Raw genomic sequence first — 15,314 nt, forward strand, 5'->3', positions numbered from 1 at the left:
ATATATGTAACTGGAACACCGATTTCAACAAAAGGCAAGAAAATGTATATTAACAAAGACATTATAACATGTGTAGTCCGGAGTTATACCCCTAGAATAAATGAAATAAAGTTAAATACATATTAAATGCTTTTGGGGCGGGTACCGGATAGGTTGGAAGTAGCATCTAAACAGGAAAATATAAGAGAAGCATATAATTCAATAAATTGTGAAATAGGACACTAGAATCGTGGTGCAAATATGACAAGTTAATACCCATAAATATGACAAATTAATACCCATACACTCAGAAAAGGAACATAATAAACCAAAAAAAAAACCCCCAATGCGATGGCAGGAAGCTTTTGTGGCTAAACAGGTGAAAGGGAAGAAAACAAATTAAAACATGTGATTCTTACACCAAGAACTTCCAATGATACGGCATAAAACATACATACTAATCAGTGACTGAAATGATATGTCTAAATGATGACAAACAGAACAGCTGCAGCATTAGAAGGAAAGAGAAGGTGGGTTGGGTTATAAAGAACCAACAGGAAATAACTGAAGAAGTGAAGCAACGCTGTATTCTCATGGCACGCAGCCATCATCTTCTCAACAGGAAAGGGAAAACATATTTTATATGCATATCTATTAAGGTAAAAACAAAGAAACGCTGCTATATAGTACATAATACTTCTACTATCATATAAGTTATACAAGGGGTTATCTAGCTCTTAATGTAACAATAATCCATTGTAATTTCATGTGACTTTCTGTGTTGGATCCTAGTTCATATCAAACTTGTTATAAAGACTCACACAATTTAACTCTTTATAGAACCATATTATTTAAAAGCGATTGTCATTCTCAGGACGTGGAAATATTCATCAGGAAATATTATAACCTAGCTCATTATTACAAGTGTTTAAAATAAGCCAGTCCAGGCTGTATGCAGTCGGAGGACGAAAACCACAACGCAAGCGAGGAAGTGCAGTATTTCCTGCAGATAACGTTATAATATAGTCAGGCTCACCGATTATTAAAATTATTAAAAAGCATCCTTCAAATGAGATTTAAATATGAGGACAATTTATAATTCTGACAATCTATAATACTGTTCAAAACCAGGATTCAAAAATCCATGTTTCCTGAAGATAAGCAGGCTTAGTATAATTATACAATTGCTTGTTTACTCTTCCCAAAAGTACAAGGACTAGGGAATATGCAATGATGTTATTAAGTAGTACATTTAAAACAAATTGGAGGATTTATTTCTTTACTCGATATATAATTAAGTTCTGGAATTTGTTGCCAAAGAATGTGTTAAAAGTGGTTAGAGTAGCAGGGCTTTAAAAAGGTTTGGACAAGTTCCTGGAAGAAAAATCTGTAAACCATTATTAAGGTGAATTTGGGGATTATCCACTGCTTGTTCCGGTGATAATCTGAATGAAATCTATTTTACTCTTCTGGAATCCTGCCAAGTATTTTTGACCTGGACTGGCCACAATTGGAATCAGAATACCAGACTTGTTGGACCTGTGGTTTATCTCAGTACAACAATGCTTATGTACTTGTATACTTAAGACAGCATTGCAAATATTACACCAGCCCTAGAATATCAACATGCTTTCAAACTGCTACAGATCTCTACACTGAAAGTATAAGCCCGCAGAATTCCTTACCTTGGTCACATATGCAGAACATGGACAGACCCTTCACCTAATACAGAATGAGGGACCACAAATCAGAAACATGCAGACAAAATCTGAAATGGAAACTCCAAGCAACCAGTTTCTGAAAGCAATGTAATACTGGTGAAAGAGACAGAGAAATTAACAGAAAGGCATACACATTTTTTCAAGGCTGACATACTCCAATTTCTAAAAATTGAAAATATTTTTCTCTTGTACTTTTGATTGTATGAGTATTTTATTTTTCTATTTGGATTGGTCCCATTCTTTGTTTTCCACTCTCCTCTTGTTGGTCAATTTCCAGGGTTTCTTTTCCATCTTCACTGTCTTCGCTCTCCTATTTTTTCCCTTTCTTCTTTACATCTGACACTGACATTTATACTTCTCTTTCTTTATTTTCTTCCTTTCTCTCTTTTCTGCCCCTTCATCCACCCTTTCTATTTCTATGTCTAAAGAACTAAGAAGCAAAGATAATCTCAGATTTTGAAACTTGTGGGAAAACTTCTGGCAGAGTTGCTTAAACTTAACTTAAAAAAAAAATCAAACCAAAACAATTCACTTCTAGAGCCAAAAAAAAAAAAAAAAAAGCGTTTCTGTTCCTTCTCTGGCACAAAGGGAGGAAATGGTGATTCGTTGTTTCCACACTCAAACAGGGATCCTTTCTCTCTCTTCCCCACCATCTACAGAGCGGATCTTGTCCCACCAGCCCTGGAGTCTTCCATGGGCCACACGTCCACGATGACCCACTAGTTTTTATCTCATTCTCTAAGGGAAAAGAAATTAAATTCCTGTGACCAACACATCCTGATAAAGAGAGAAAAAGCATGCCCTCAGCGCCTCTCAGCCTCGCCCCGCCCCTCTCCTCGGGTTCTGAGTGTTGTGTAAGGAAGAGGCTCCACCCCCAGGAGGTACAGTGCCCCGCCGGACTGCTGCTGCGTGTTGCCCAGGGAGGAAAGCAAAGCTGATCAGCGATGAGCTGGGAGAATGAGAATGAGCTTTTGGACATGGACGAGCTGGAAGAGGATGGCGATATCGGTAAGTCCGGAGGAGGCTGGCTGGGCTCCTGTGGTGTCCAGCGCTTACTATTTATTATTCACATCCAAAGGGGGATAAACTTCGGTCGGAATGCCGGATGGGAACTGGATCTGTAAGGGCAATTGAAATCGCCCGTTAACTTTTGAATCCTTCAGTAATGTCCGTAACTGAAGTATGAGTAGCCACTGGTGCAAAATGCTAACGAAAAAAATTACTTCTGATTGCTGACAAGTACGAGTCGGAAATGAGAATTCTCTGCTTTGGACTTCTGCCCTGTCTAACAGCAGATGTGATAATGACACCCAGTAGCCCAAGATATAAGGGAAGAAGAAGGCTATGAAGGTAGAGTACAGGACAGGGTCTGAACTTACGATGCTACAACCGTGGACGTGAAAAATAGGAATATTCCATTTCCATGTATGTATTATAAGTTTATGTGATGTAGTCAAGACTTTTTGAGCAATTGGCTTCTACTGAACTGCTTATGCATCTGTGGCTAACTTTGGAGAGTTATCCTGGCTTTTATCAGGTCATTGAAGAAACAATTACATTGCACTCTTAATCTTCAGCTGCTTTGCCAAGTGTCTGAGTTCTACTGTAAAACATGCCTTAAGCATGGATGCATTGCTTTGCACAGGCTTGCACCAGCAGTAATATGAATGGAACTCACAGCCATCTTTAACACTCCCTACCCTTGTAATTCCTCAGACAAGAGTCTTTGCCTTGCCTCTGTTTGTTCTTTTCATCTCACTCCTTAGTTTATTTGTATATTGTAATCCTTATATTCTTGCATAAATTTGAAAGAAAAGGCGTGATTTTGTTACTTCAGTGGAATTCTCAGTATTTCAAACTTTCCCTCCTCGAATCCATGCTTCTCTCTGGGCAAGTCACTTAACCCGCCATTGCCCCATGTAAGCCGCATTGAGCCTGACATGAGTGGGAAAGCGCGGGGTACAAATGTAACAAAAAAATATTTGGCAGTATGATGCCTGCCTGAACTGATTCTGGTCAGGAATTTCGGTGTCAGTTTAAGGCTAAAGCAAATCATGCAACTGCAATAAACTCCACCCTTCCTGGGAGTCCCCCCCCCCCCCTCCCCAGATTAAGCCCCTGAAACCAGGGCAGAAACTGGGGAGGAGGAGGCCTCAGTGCTGGTCTTCAGCCTATGCCTTCTTCAGCTTCAGGCAGTTTGGGGTCCCCCTGTAGTTTGGAGGCCCAGGGCAATTGCCCTATTTGCCACCCGCTAATGCCGGCCCTTGTATGATTCTGTGGTATTCACCTTTCTGTATGATTCTGTGATATTCACTAGTACTTTTTATTTCTTTTTGTAGGATGGGGAAGGGAGTCGATCAAACGGTTCCTGGGGATCCCCAACCCTGGTGTTGCATTGAGGCCAAAATTTTCTTAAATTGCTTCTGATCAGGGTCAGCCCCTGCAGCAACTTGCTTTACATATGGCTCCTTTTACTAAGCTGTGGTAAGCACTAGTGCATGCATACTGCAGCTTAAAAGGGTTTACCGCAGGGTGCACTCACGTGTCCCATGGTAAATCTAAAATCTGCATGTGCAAACCACATGCTAAAAAATATTTTCAGTTTTCTGAGATGTGGCTTGTTTTTAATAATGGCCGTGCGCTAATGGCAACAGTCCCCTCCCTCCCAAATTAAAAATATTGCCCTGGTGGTCAACTGCACCCCCTTCCTCCCCTTCTTCTCCAACCCCATCTGAGGCTTTAAAAAAAAAAAAAACCCTGTGACAGAACAGAGGGTTTTCTAAGCCTCAGATAATTGTTTTTTTTTTAAATTATTTATTTATGATTTTCCTTTTACATTATGCGTATACATAAATCAGAAATACAGAAAATAATATACAATATTGACATTAAAGCAAGAAAAAAATTATTCAATTATTAGACCACAACAATTTCAGATCCAAGATCAAGGAAATATTATTAACAAAAAGAAAAACAGAACCAAAGGCGGAAGGGTTCTCCATGTATGCAGCCGATCATGAGCTTCCATTCAATACATGCTTCACTATTCTTTACTCATAATAAATTGTTGAAGTTTCTCAGGTTCCAAGAACATTTAAGTCTGAGAATTAAATATTATGACACATCTACAGGGATACCTAAGTAGGAAGGAGCCCCCAATACTAAGTAACTGAGGTTTCAAAGCTAGGAATGCCTTCCTCCTTTTCTGGGTATCTCTGGATAGGTCAGGAAAAATCTGAATTTTAGCTCCTAAGAATTCTTCATTAATATTACGAAAGTATAACTTAAATACGTTATTGCGGTCAAGTTCAAATGCAAAAGTCACCAACATGGTAGTTTCTCAGTTATTAGTTCAAGTGAATCCTGAAGAAATTCTGTTAAATTCATTTGTGGGGATTCCCCCACAACTGGACGAATACCAGATATATATTGAATCTTTGTAATTGGAGGTAAATTATCCGCTGGAATTTGTAGATTCTTTTTCATATATTTTCTAAACATCTCCAAGGGTGCAACTAGAGGAGATTTAGGAAAATTTAGTATCCTCAAATTATTCCTTCGTAACTGGTTCTCTAAATGTTTGATTTTCCTGAACTGAATAGTCTTTTCCTTGGAAACTAAAGAAGAAAAAGTTTTCAAAGTTTGTACCTCATTTTCCAGAGTTTCCATCTTAGTGTCCTGAGCTTCAAACCTGGCCTTGAAATTATCCTGATTAGATTTAAACTCTGTAAGTTGTACTTGCATAGTAGTAGAAATATTCATCAAAGTAGCATTCATGCATTGAATTACATCCCATACCATCTCCAGGGTGACCACAGCAGGTCTAATTCGCTCCCCGAGGTCTCTCGCTGGCGTCTCCTGCGTTGACAAAGTAACAGAGTAGAAAAAAAATCTACCCTGACTGTCCTGCTATTCCTGCTGGATAAGAGGTTGCGACGGGGCCTCCTACTGCAGCGCCAGGGGCTAAACCCTCCTTGGAGCTCCCATGATGCTGTTCCTCCGGCGTCGCCATCGCGCCAATGGGCCTCGGAGGTGCTGTGTTAGGAGGGGGCTCAAAGAAACTCCCTCTAAGCTTTGCTCCGACGTAGGTAACGAAGCGATCGAGGCATTCATGGAGAGTCCTGGTGTGCGAACAACTATCGCATCCAATGTTCCCTGGCGCATGGTGGATGACTCCACCTGACTCGAGGAGGTGAGCACAGGGGGCTTCCCCTTTCTTTTCCCCATATTGGGTGCTAGAAAGGTCCGATGTTTCAGAGGAACTATTGGAATTCAGGAGGTGCTCGCACGCACGTCCGCCTCAGAAGCCATCTTGGATCGAGTCCCCTCAGATAATTGTTTTGATATTTTCCTGCAATGTATTTCTCTAGTTCGGCCAGCAGGTGGTGCATGTTATGTTTTAAGTTGTTGTAGAAAAGTAAATGATTCCTCTTTTAGTTTAAACATAAAGAGGAAGTAGCTGCAGTGATGTGGGTCAGCTATTTTCAAATGTTGTTCTGGGCTCTGATTGGCCTTGAGTTTGAAGTTACCCCAGGAGTTACTGGTTTTGCCTCCAGTTTCAGCCAGGGAGAAAGTTGTGAGAATGCAAATTCCCCTGATGAAGCTTTATAGTGAAACAGAAACCCCATTAGAAAAAACAGTATCTAAAACTTTTGTACTGTTAAATAAAAATTTTGAATGGGAGGTTTTTGGCCAATGTGACTAAAAAATGTAAGTCAGATATCAGTCCACAGATGATTTCTGAGGTCTCTTCCTCCCTTCTTTTTTATGATGGAAGTGTACACATGATTTTAATTGCACAATTATTGCACAGCATAAAAATGAAGAAAAAATGAGTTATATAGGACTGGGACCAGCACTGCTGTTCGCTGCATTTCCGTAAGAGTTGCCCTGCCAGTCCAAGCTAAGTACATCTATTATAGTTTGATTTTGAATATTCAGCAGTATTGACATCTTTTGGTAGGTAGGGAGGGCTGACAGTGCTATGATGTTGGTTCTGGTGGCGAGTGCTCTGCTGGACAGCAGTTCTTGCGTACCCAGTTCTGAGCACTGCTCACTTTAATTTAATTTAAGTTAATATTTAGTCCAAGCTCTTTTAGGCTCTACACTATCTTAGTTGTTTAGGTGGGTGGTTATATGTATGAATATTGAGGAGGAGTCTAACAGGTTTCTATTTTTTAGGCATTGTATATGTGGAGAAACCTCACAGTATATAAATCCCCAGGTTCTTTTGATTCACTTAATAAATGCAGCCAAACTGATCCTGGTATTCCATCTTTGAACTTATGAAGACGTAAATTAAGTTATGTTTATAGGATGGAGAAGTTAACTGTTCTAAAGCGATATGCTGAGACCAGATGGAAGAAAATCTGGGGTCCCTTGAAAAATATGAACTTCCTTTAATTAGGGCAGATTTTTTTCTCCTAGATTTGCATACTAGTTGACTATCTCTCTCATTATTGATGTTATTTTGTTTAGTTGGGGTAAAGGAAAACTATTGTAAACTGGCAGATTACATAAGGTCATTTTTTACTGTGTTCTAATGTTGCATTTTGATTATGCTTATCATGGTCTATTATTTTGCTTTGTATGCACCGTGAACATTTCAGTAAAGACCTCATGTTAAAATGTTTTTTTAAACTTCAGTTCTAGTCCCGATGCCACTGAATATCGGTGTCTATGTTTTTTCTGGTGCATAGAATTTACTAGATTCTATCTAAGAATAAACCAGTCAGTATTCAAAATGATTTAAGCAGGCAGGAGAGGCTTTTGCTCACTTAAATTGCTTGCCTGTGGCTAAACATAAATATTCAGCTTCACTTAATTGCTGCTGAATATTCATGGTTCACACCTGAGCAAAAACCAGTTAACTTGTGGGCATTGCAAAGGTAGAGTTGGCACTTAATGCAGATATTCAGCCCTCAACACTTAATATAACCGCTTACATTGGGTCAATAAATAGCAGACGTATGTTTAAGCAGTTCATCTTATGCAGTTAAGGGCCAAATATTGCACTTAACCACATAAGTTTAAGCAGCCAACCTGTAACTGGTTATTAAATGTCAGTGCCTGGACATGGCCTAACATTGAATATCCGGGAATACAGCTGGTGGGGCACATAAAAACGTTGACCATTGCTGGCTGAATATCGGCCAGAAAATGATTAATCCACAATGAGTTGACAGATGTTGGCTGTTCAGAACTTTGTGGATAGCAGTGGAGCAAGGTGAAGATCTTATACCCCGCAGAGTTCCTTTAAGATATAGCCTGTGATGTAGGTCTTTTTCTGGAGAAGGGTCTTTATGAGGATGGACATTGTTTTTTATGTGTTTTGGTGATGTTATGATATACCCCTAAAGCAGGCTGTTATCTGAAACATGTTAAGTCTTCGAAATCTGAAATTTAATAGTCTGATTTGTATCCTACACTGTACTTTTTGTGGACTCACTGCTCTTTTTTGGTGACCTGAATACTTTCAGGGGCATAATCGAAAGAGAAGGGCGCCCATCTTTTGACACAAATCGAGAGATGGGCGTCCTTCTCTCAGGGTCCTCAACTGCTTTCCATCGCGAGGATGACCAAAGTTCATGGGGGCATGCCGGCAACGTAGCGAAGGCGGGACAGGGGCGTGGTTAAGAGATGGGTGTCCTCGGACGATAATGGAAAAAAGAAGGGCGTCCCTGACAAACATTTGGCCGACTTTACTTGGTCCCTTTTTTTCATGACCAAGCCTCAAAAAGGTGCCCAAACTGACCAGATGACCACCAGAGGGAATCAGGGATGACCTCCTCTTACTCCCCAGTGGTCACCAACCCCCTCCTACCCTAAAAAAATTAAAAAACATTTTATGCCAGCCTCAAATGTCATACCCAGCTCCATCACAGCAGTATGCAGGTTCCTGCAGCAGCTTTTAGTGTGGGAAGTGCACTTCAGGCAGGCGGATCCAGGCCCATCCCCCCCCCCCCACACCTGTTACACTTGTGGTGGTAAATGTGAGCCTTCCAAAACCCACCCGAAACCCACTGTACCCACATGTAGGTGCCCCCCTTCATCCCTAAGGGCTATGGTAGTGGTGTACAGTTGTGGGGAGTGGGTTTGGGAGGAAGTTGGGGGGCTCAGCACCGAAGGTAAGGGAGCTATGCACCTGGGAGCAATTTGTGAAGTCCACTGCAGTGCCCCCTAGGGTGCCCGGTTGGTGTCCTGGCATGTGAGGGGGACCAGTGCACTACAAATGCTGGCTCTTCCCACGACCAATTGCCTTGGATTTGGTCATTTTTGAGATGGGCGTCCTCGGTTTCCATTATCGGCGAAAACCGAGGTCGCCCATCTCTAAGGTCGACCATCTCAACAATTAGGTTGACCATCTCTAAGGTCTAAATGTTGAGATTTGGGCGTCCCCGACCATATTATCGAAACGAAAGATGGACGCCCATCTTGTTTCGATAATACGGGATGTCCCGCCCATTCGCGGGGACGTCCTCAGAGATGGGCATCCTTAGAGATTGTCGTCCCCATTCGATTATGCCCCTCCATGTGTACCAACTGTTTGATATGAGATGGAAGCTCCAGAAAATGTGGGGAGGTTGGTTGCTTCAGTTATATGTGGGAACCCTTAGAAATGACGATGAACATGGAAGAGAAGAATATAGGTAAGATGATCTTATGATTTGTGAGTTATATTTCTAAAGGTGTATAATGAAACTCAACCAGTAAAGATATTAGAACACAAAGAACTACAATTTTGTGCCTGTAATAGGGTTAAAATTGGATCAAAGAATCTGTTCAGTTGACCAAAGCTGACTCTGGGAAGAAAGCAGAAAGGTCAGGCTGGCCTTGCCACTAGGCAGGCTAGGCATCAGCCAAGAACAGCAGAATCTGAGAAATGGGGGTGTGATTCAGCTCCTGCAGGAGAGCAGCACTTAAATGCTGCTGTTAGTGTGGTGCATGGTCTTTAAGTACTATATAAGCCCATGCTCAAGTGTCCACCCCTCTTCCCCAACTGGAAGTTTGTGTGTCAGAAGGGACAGAAGGCAGCAGTGCTTGAGTGAGGGCCTGTGCTCAAGGTCCCATGGTATGCTTTTATTTTGGTGCAGTCTCAGCTGTTAAAGGTAGGATAGCAGTGGCAGGCCTGACAGGGGTAGCATTGTTAGAGAAAGGAAGTGAAGATTCTGGACACCTTGAAGTGGGGAACCTGGGAAAGGAAGAGGAGATATTGGACAACTTGGTGGGGGGTTGCTAAGTAAGGGGAGACAAGATGCTGGACACATTGTGGGAGGAATTGAAGAGGAAATGTGGAACATCTGAGGAGGGGGCTAGAGAAGGAAAGATGCTGCACACCTTGAGGTGGTGGGGTAGGGGAGATCCTGGACATGGGGGGATAAGGAAGGGAAAGGAAGATACTGGATTTTCATGGACATGGGAAGGAGATATGCTGGACACAGGGATAGGGATAGATGTTGGACTATGGGAGGTAGGTAGGGCTTTGAGCCACCCCGTGTGTGTGTGTGGGGGAGGGATATGCACAGCTAATGTTTTGCCTAGGGCACCATATACACTTGGGCCAGCCCTGTGAAAGGTTGCCTCACCAGATGAAAATGAACCAGAACCAGTGTCTGAGCACATTGGGAGAGGAGATCAATCCTTCCCCAAGTCCTCTCACATATACATACACATCATCACCCCACCCACACCCATTACCTTCTGGACCATTGCACACACCCTTCTATCCCACTTCTCACAATCTATGAATGCACTTAATCACTGACAACCCATTCCCCTTTAACCCACCTCACCCACTCAGCCCTTATTCTTCACAGCCATCCTGCACACATCTCCTCACATATGCCATACCCTTATACACGCTCTTCCTCATATGGCTCCCCTATTTCTACACTCACCCATACACCCTAACCCCCTTCATAGCCCAGACTGATTGGAAGAGACATGTCACACATCACAGAACTCCTACAACACACAAACACACCCATCCACACATACATACATACATACATACTAACCACATACAAATAAGTCATATCACCATAAAGCATGTTCTTTAGTACATAAGTATTGCCATACTGGGACAGACCAAAGGTCCATCAAGCCCAGCATCCTGGTTTCACCAGTGGAAATCCAGGTCACAAATACCGGGCAAGATCCCAAAAAAGTACATTTTATGCTGCTTATCCCAGAAATAAGCAGTGAATTTTCCCCAAGTCCTTTATAATAATGGTCTATGGACTTTTCCTTTAGGAAGCCAGCCAAACCTTTTTTAAACCCCGCTAAGCTAACCGCCTTTACCACATTCTCTGGCAACAAATTCCAGAGTTTAATTACACGTTGAGTGAAGTAAAACTTTCTCCGATTCGTTTTAAATTTACTACTTTGTAGCTTCATTCCATTCCCCCTAGTCCTAGTATTTTTGAAAAGAGTAAACAAATGATTCACGCCTGCCCGTTCCACTCCACTCATTATTTTATAGACCTCTATCATATCTCCCCTCAGCCGTCTTTTCTCCAAGCTGAAGTGCCCTAGCCGCTTCAGGGAACTGCACTGTGGAATGATATATAGCAGTGTTTCCCCAAGTCGGTCCCCTTGGCAGTTGTGTTTTCAGGATATCCACAATGAATATGCATGAACTTGATTTGCATACACACTGCCTTCATTATATGAAAATCTCTTTCATGCATATTCATTGTGGATATCCTGGAAAACTGACTGGCAAGGGGGTATTCCAGAACTGACTTGGAAAAAGACTAGTATATAGCAAGAAATGAAATTGTCTACAGTTTTTAAATCCAAATTTAAGGTTGAACAAAATATGCAAAAAAAATAAATGCTACTAAATTATGAGCAATGATTTTTTTTCTCATAGTGTAGAATTTAATTAGCTGCATTGGACCTGGGAACATGTACTTTTTTTTGCCAGATGTGCTATGTTTTATTGAATCCCCAAAGATGTTGCTGTGCTTGAGTTTTTAAAATCTAATTGCTCTGCATTTTCATGTGCAGTAGGGTCCTATATGGTCTGGAAAGCATTTGTACTTCAGATCTGGATAATTCTTAAGTTGATCCATTAAATGTGTTGCAACCAGCCAAGAATTTGGTTTCCATAGTTTCTAAGTTAAAGACACTTGGCCAAAAGATCCGAGGGTTTCACTGTGGAGTAGGCCAAAACAAAAAATGCAGAATTCAAGAAAGCATGTAATAGGCACAGAGGATTCCTAGTTGCGAAAAAATGAAGGAAAGAATAGAAACCAACTGAGATTGGTAGCACTCTACCAGGAATAAAATTAAGCAGACTTCTGTAATGTTGCAGAGAGCATTTTCATTATGTCCAGACCATTTACAAGAAAGAAAAAATTTCACTGTTACTTAGGATAGCTTGATGGTGTTTAGACAAACATGGAGTGAAGGAATAACCTAATGATCAGAGCAGTGGGCTGAGAACCAAGAAAGCCTAGTTCAAATTAGAGAGTTGAACGGACACAGAAATCCAACCCGTCCCCGCACGTCCCCAATGGAATCTAACCCATCCCCATTCGTCCCCGTGGGGAATCTAACCCATCCCTACCAGGAATCTTACCTATCCTGCCTGTTCCCGCAAGAATTTAACCTGTCCTCACCCAGTCCCACAAGAATTTAATGGTACATTAAAAAAATTCCTGTCGGCTCTTTCAGTCTCTGGGCTTGAGCCGCAGCACTGCAGGCAAGGAAGGAACGAAAGTTGGAACACTCTGGTGCGCACATGTAAGACTTCTCTGATTTACTGGCACTGTGGGCTAAGAGATTACCACATGCACGTGCCAGTAGGTCAGGTGACATCTGATGCTTATGCCTATGTCAGAGCTGAGGTCTGCGCATCAGCCCGGGAGCAGAGAGGATTAATAGTAACATAGTAAATGACAGCAGATAAAAACCGGATCGGTCCACCCAGTCTGCCCAATAGTCACGATCATTATCAATTCATGATTAAATCAACAATGAATGTGATATTATATACTTGATTATGGTCTTGCTGTGGCGTTTCTGGGACATAGACCATAGATGTCTGTCTGGCCCTATCCTTATGTTCCAACTGCTGGAATTGCCCTCAAAGCCCTCTCCAGCCTTTTTATCTTCTCATTTGCGGGACAGAGACCATAAAAGTCTGTCCAGCACTGTCCTCATGTTCCAGCCACTAAAGTTGCTGTCTAAACCCTTTCCAGCCTATCCTAAACCAGATTGCCATATATGAGACACAGACCGTATAGGTCTCCTGGTATTGGCCCTAGTTCATCACTGCCAGAGTTCACCATCTAAGTGTCACATGACACATCCACACACATGCAGCCATTTAAGTTTAGGTTTTTTATAACTTCCATTTCCTTGTCATCAGCAGCAGATGAATCCATTACGAATGGGTTGTGTCCACTTACCAGCAGGGCGAGATAGAGAACACCGAAAACCATAGTGCCTCTAGGACGGCTAGCTCCATCTGCCTCTCAGTATTTTGAAGCTTCCAAAGCAGTGTTAAACCGCAAAGTAGCATAACATGAACTTTCCTCACAGCGAACGAATGCCCCAGAACAGAAGCAATAACACAAAGGAGGGACAAACTCAACCTCCTGTAGAAGAACAGAAATCCTGAAGACTGTTTTCCAACTTCTCCCAATGAGGGAACATGTCTGCAGGAAAAACTGAACACAAAACAGAGTCAATCGGGAGGGATCATGGATTCATCTGCTGTGACTAAAGGAAAGAAAATTACCAAGGTAAGAACCTAATTTTCCCTTCCTTGTCATCAGCAGCAGATGAATCCATTACAAATGGGATGTATCAAAGCAATCCCTAGATAGGACGGGAACAAGCCACACCACGCGCCAGCACTTGTGCTCCAAAAAGCGTCCCTCCTGGCAGCCACATCCAGCCTGTAATGTCGGGCAAAAGAAAGCTTAGAAGCCCAAGTTGCTGCACTACATATCTTTTGAAGAGAGAGTGCTCCAGTTTCAGCCCAAGAGGAGGAAATCGCTCTTGTGGAATGAGCCTTAAAGGTGTCAGGCGGAGGCCGGCCAGACAGCAGATATGCAGAAAAAATGGCTTCCTTAAGCCAACGGTCTATAGTGACTTTAGACCCTGGAGACCCTCTGCGAGGACCTGACAACAATACAAAAAGGTGATCAGAGGTCCTGAAAGCATTTGACATCTGCAGATACCGCAACAGAGCCCGGCGCACATCCAGGAGGTGCAACTGCCCAAAGGATTCTGGAAACTCCTCCCTAGTAAAGAAGGGCAAATAGATAGGCTGGTTTAGGTGAAACGCTGAAAACACCTTAGGCATGAAGGAAGGCACAGTACCTACCGTTACTCCAGACTCTGAGAATTGCAGAAAAGGGTCTCGACAGGACAGCACCTGGAGCTCAGATACCCGTCTCGCCGATGCAATGGCCACCAAAAAGACCGTCTTTAGGGTCACATCCTTCTCCGAAGCTCGCTTCAGCGGCTCGAAGGGCGAACACTGAAGAGCCTTTAATACTAGCCCCAGGTTCCAGGCCGGCAAGTGGCCCGCACGGGAGGCCGGAGCCGAAGCACCCCTCTCAGAAACTGTGCAATGTCCGGATGTGAAGCCAGGGAGAGGCCAGCGACCTTCCCCTGAAAGCATGACAATGCTGCCACTTGAACACGCAGGGAATTATAGGCCAAGCCTTTTTATAAACCATCCTGCAGAAAGTCAAGTATCGGCAAGACAGAAACCCGCATGGGCGTGATTGCTTTAGGAGCACACCCAGCCTCAAACTGGCGCCAGATCCGAGCATAGGCAACGGAAGTGAGTGAAGAGAGTGAAGATGACCTTGTTAGAATAGCCTTTGTCTCTCAATTGCGCCCTCTCAATAGCCAGCATCTGCCGGAGGTCCGCATACCACAGCCGCCTGGGCCAATCCGGGGCAATGAGGATCACCACTCCTTGATGCCGCCTTGTCAATTTATGTAGGCCACTGCTGTTGTGTTGTCCGACAGAACTCTGACAGCCAGTCCCTCCAGGGTTTTATGAAAGGCCAGAAGCGCCTGAAATATCGCTCTCAGTTCTAAGCGATTGATGGACCACCCTGTTTCCACGGGTGTCCATAGACCCTGGGCATAGCTTCCCTGACAATGTGCTCCCCAGCCCTTCAGGCTGGCATCCGTTACCACCAGGCACCAATCGGGAAGCGCTAGCAGCATTCTTCGCCGCAGCATGCTGTCTGAGAGCCACCACTCCATACTGAGTCGGGTCGCAGGGAGCCACGTGAGTCTGCGTTGATAATCCTGGGACATTGGAGACCATCATTAAAGCAGGGCAATCTGCAGAGGTCTCATATGCGCTCTCGCCCATGGCACCATTTCTAAGGTGGCCGTCATCGACCCCAACAGCTGGACAATGTCCCAAGCTTGCGGACAAGGCATCCTCAGGAGCAGATGGACCTGATTCTGAAGCTTGCACCGCCTTTGCTCGGGTAAACAAACCCCGAGGCCGTGTCGAACCGGACCCCCAAATATTCTAGAGATTGAGAGGGGGTCAGGTGACTTTTGGGTATATTGATGACCCAGCCCAGAGATTGCAGTACTGAGACCACGCCGGCTGTGACATGATGACTC

At 43.2% G+C, this 15,314-nt stretch overlaps 1 protein-coding gene across 3 annotated transcripts in view; it reads left to right on the plus strand.

Moving 5' to 3' along the window:
- Positions 1-2,625: 2,625 nt before the first annotated feature.
- Positions 2,626-15,314, plus strand: part of ANO6 (anoctamin 6) — a 261,187-nt gene continuing 248,498 nt past the window's right edge. For 2 of the 3 annotated variants that reach the window (XM_030216966.1, XM_030216968.1), the window contains exon 1: positions 2,626-2,708. In XM_030216966.1, coding sequence (XP_030072826.1) covers positions 2,645-2,708 — 64 coding nt within the window. In that variant the 5' untranslated portion in view covers positions 2,626-2,644. The remainder of the gene's footprint in view (positions 2,709-15,314) is intronic. The other variant, XM_030216967.1, reaches the window with a different exon arrangement.

The sequence above is a fragment of the Microcaecilia unicolor genome, chromosome 10 (genome assembly GCF_901765095.1).
Source record: "Microcaecilia unicolor chromosome 10, aMicUni1.1, whole genome shotgun sequence".
NCBI lineage: Eukaryota > Metazoa > Chordata > Amphibia > Gymnophiona > Siphonopidae > Microcaecilia > Microcaecilia unicolor.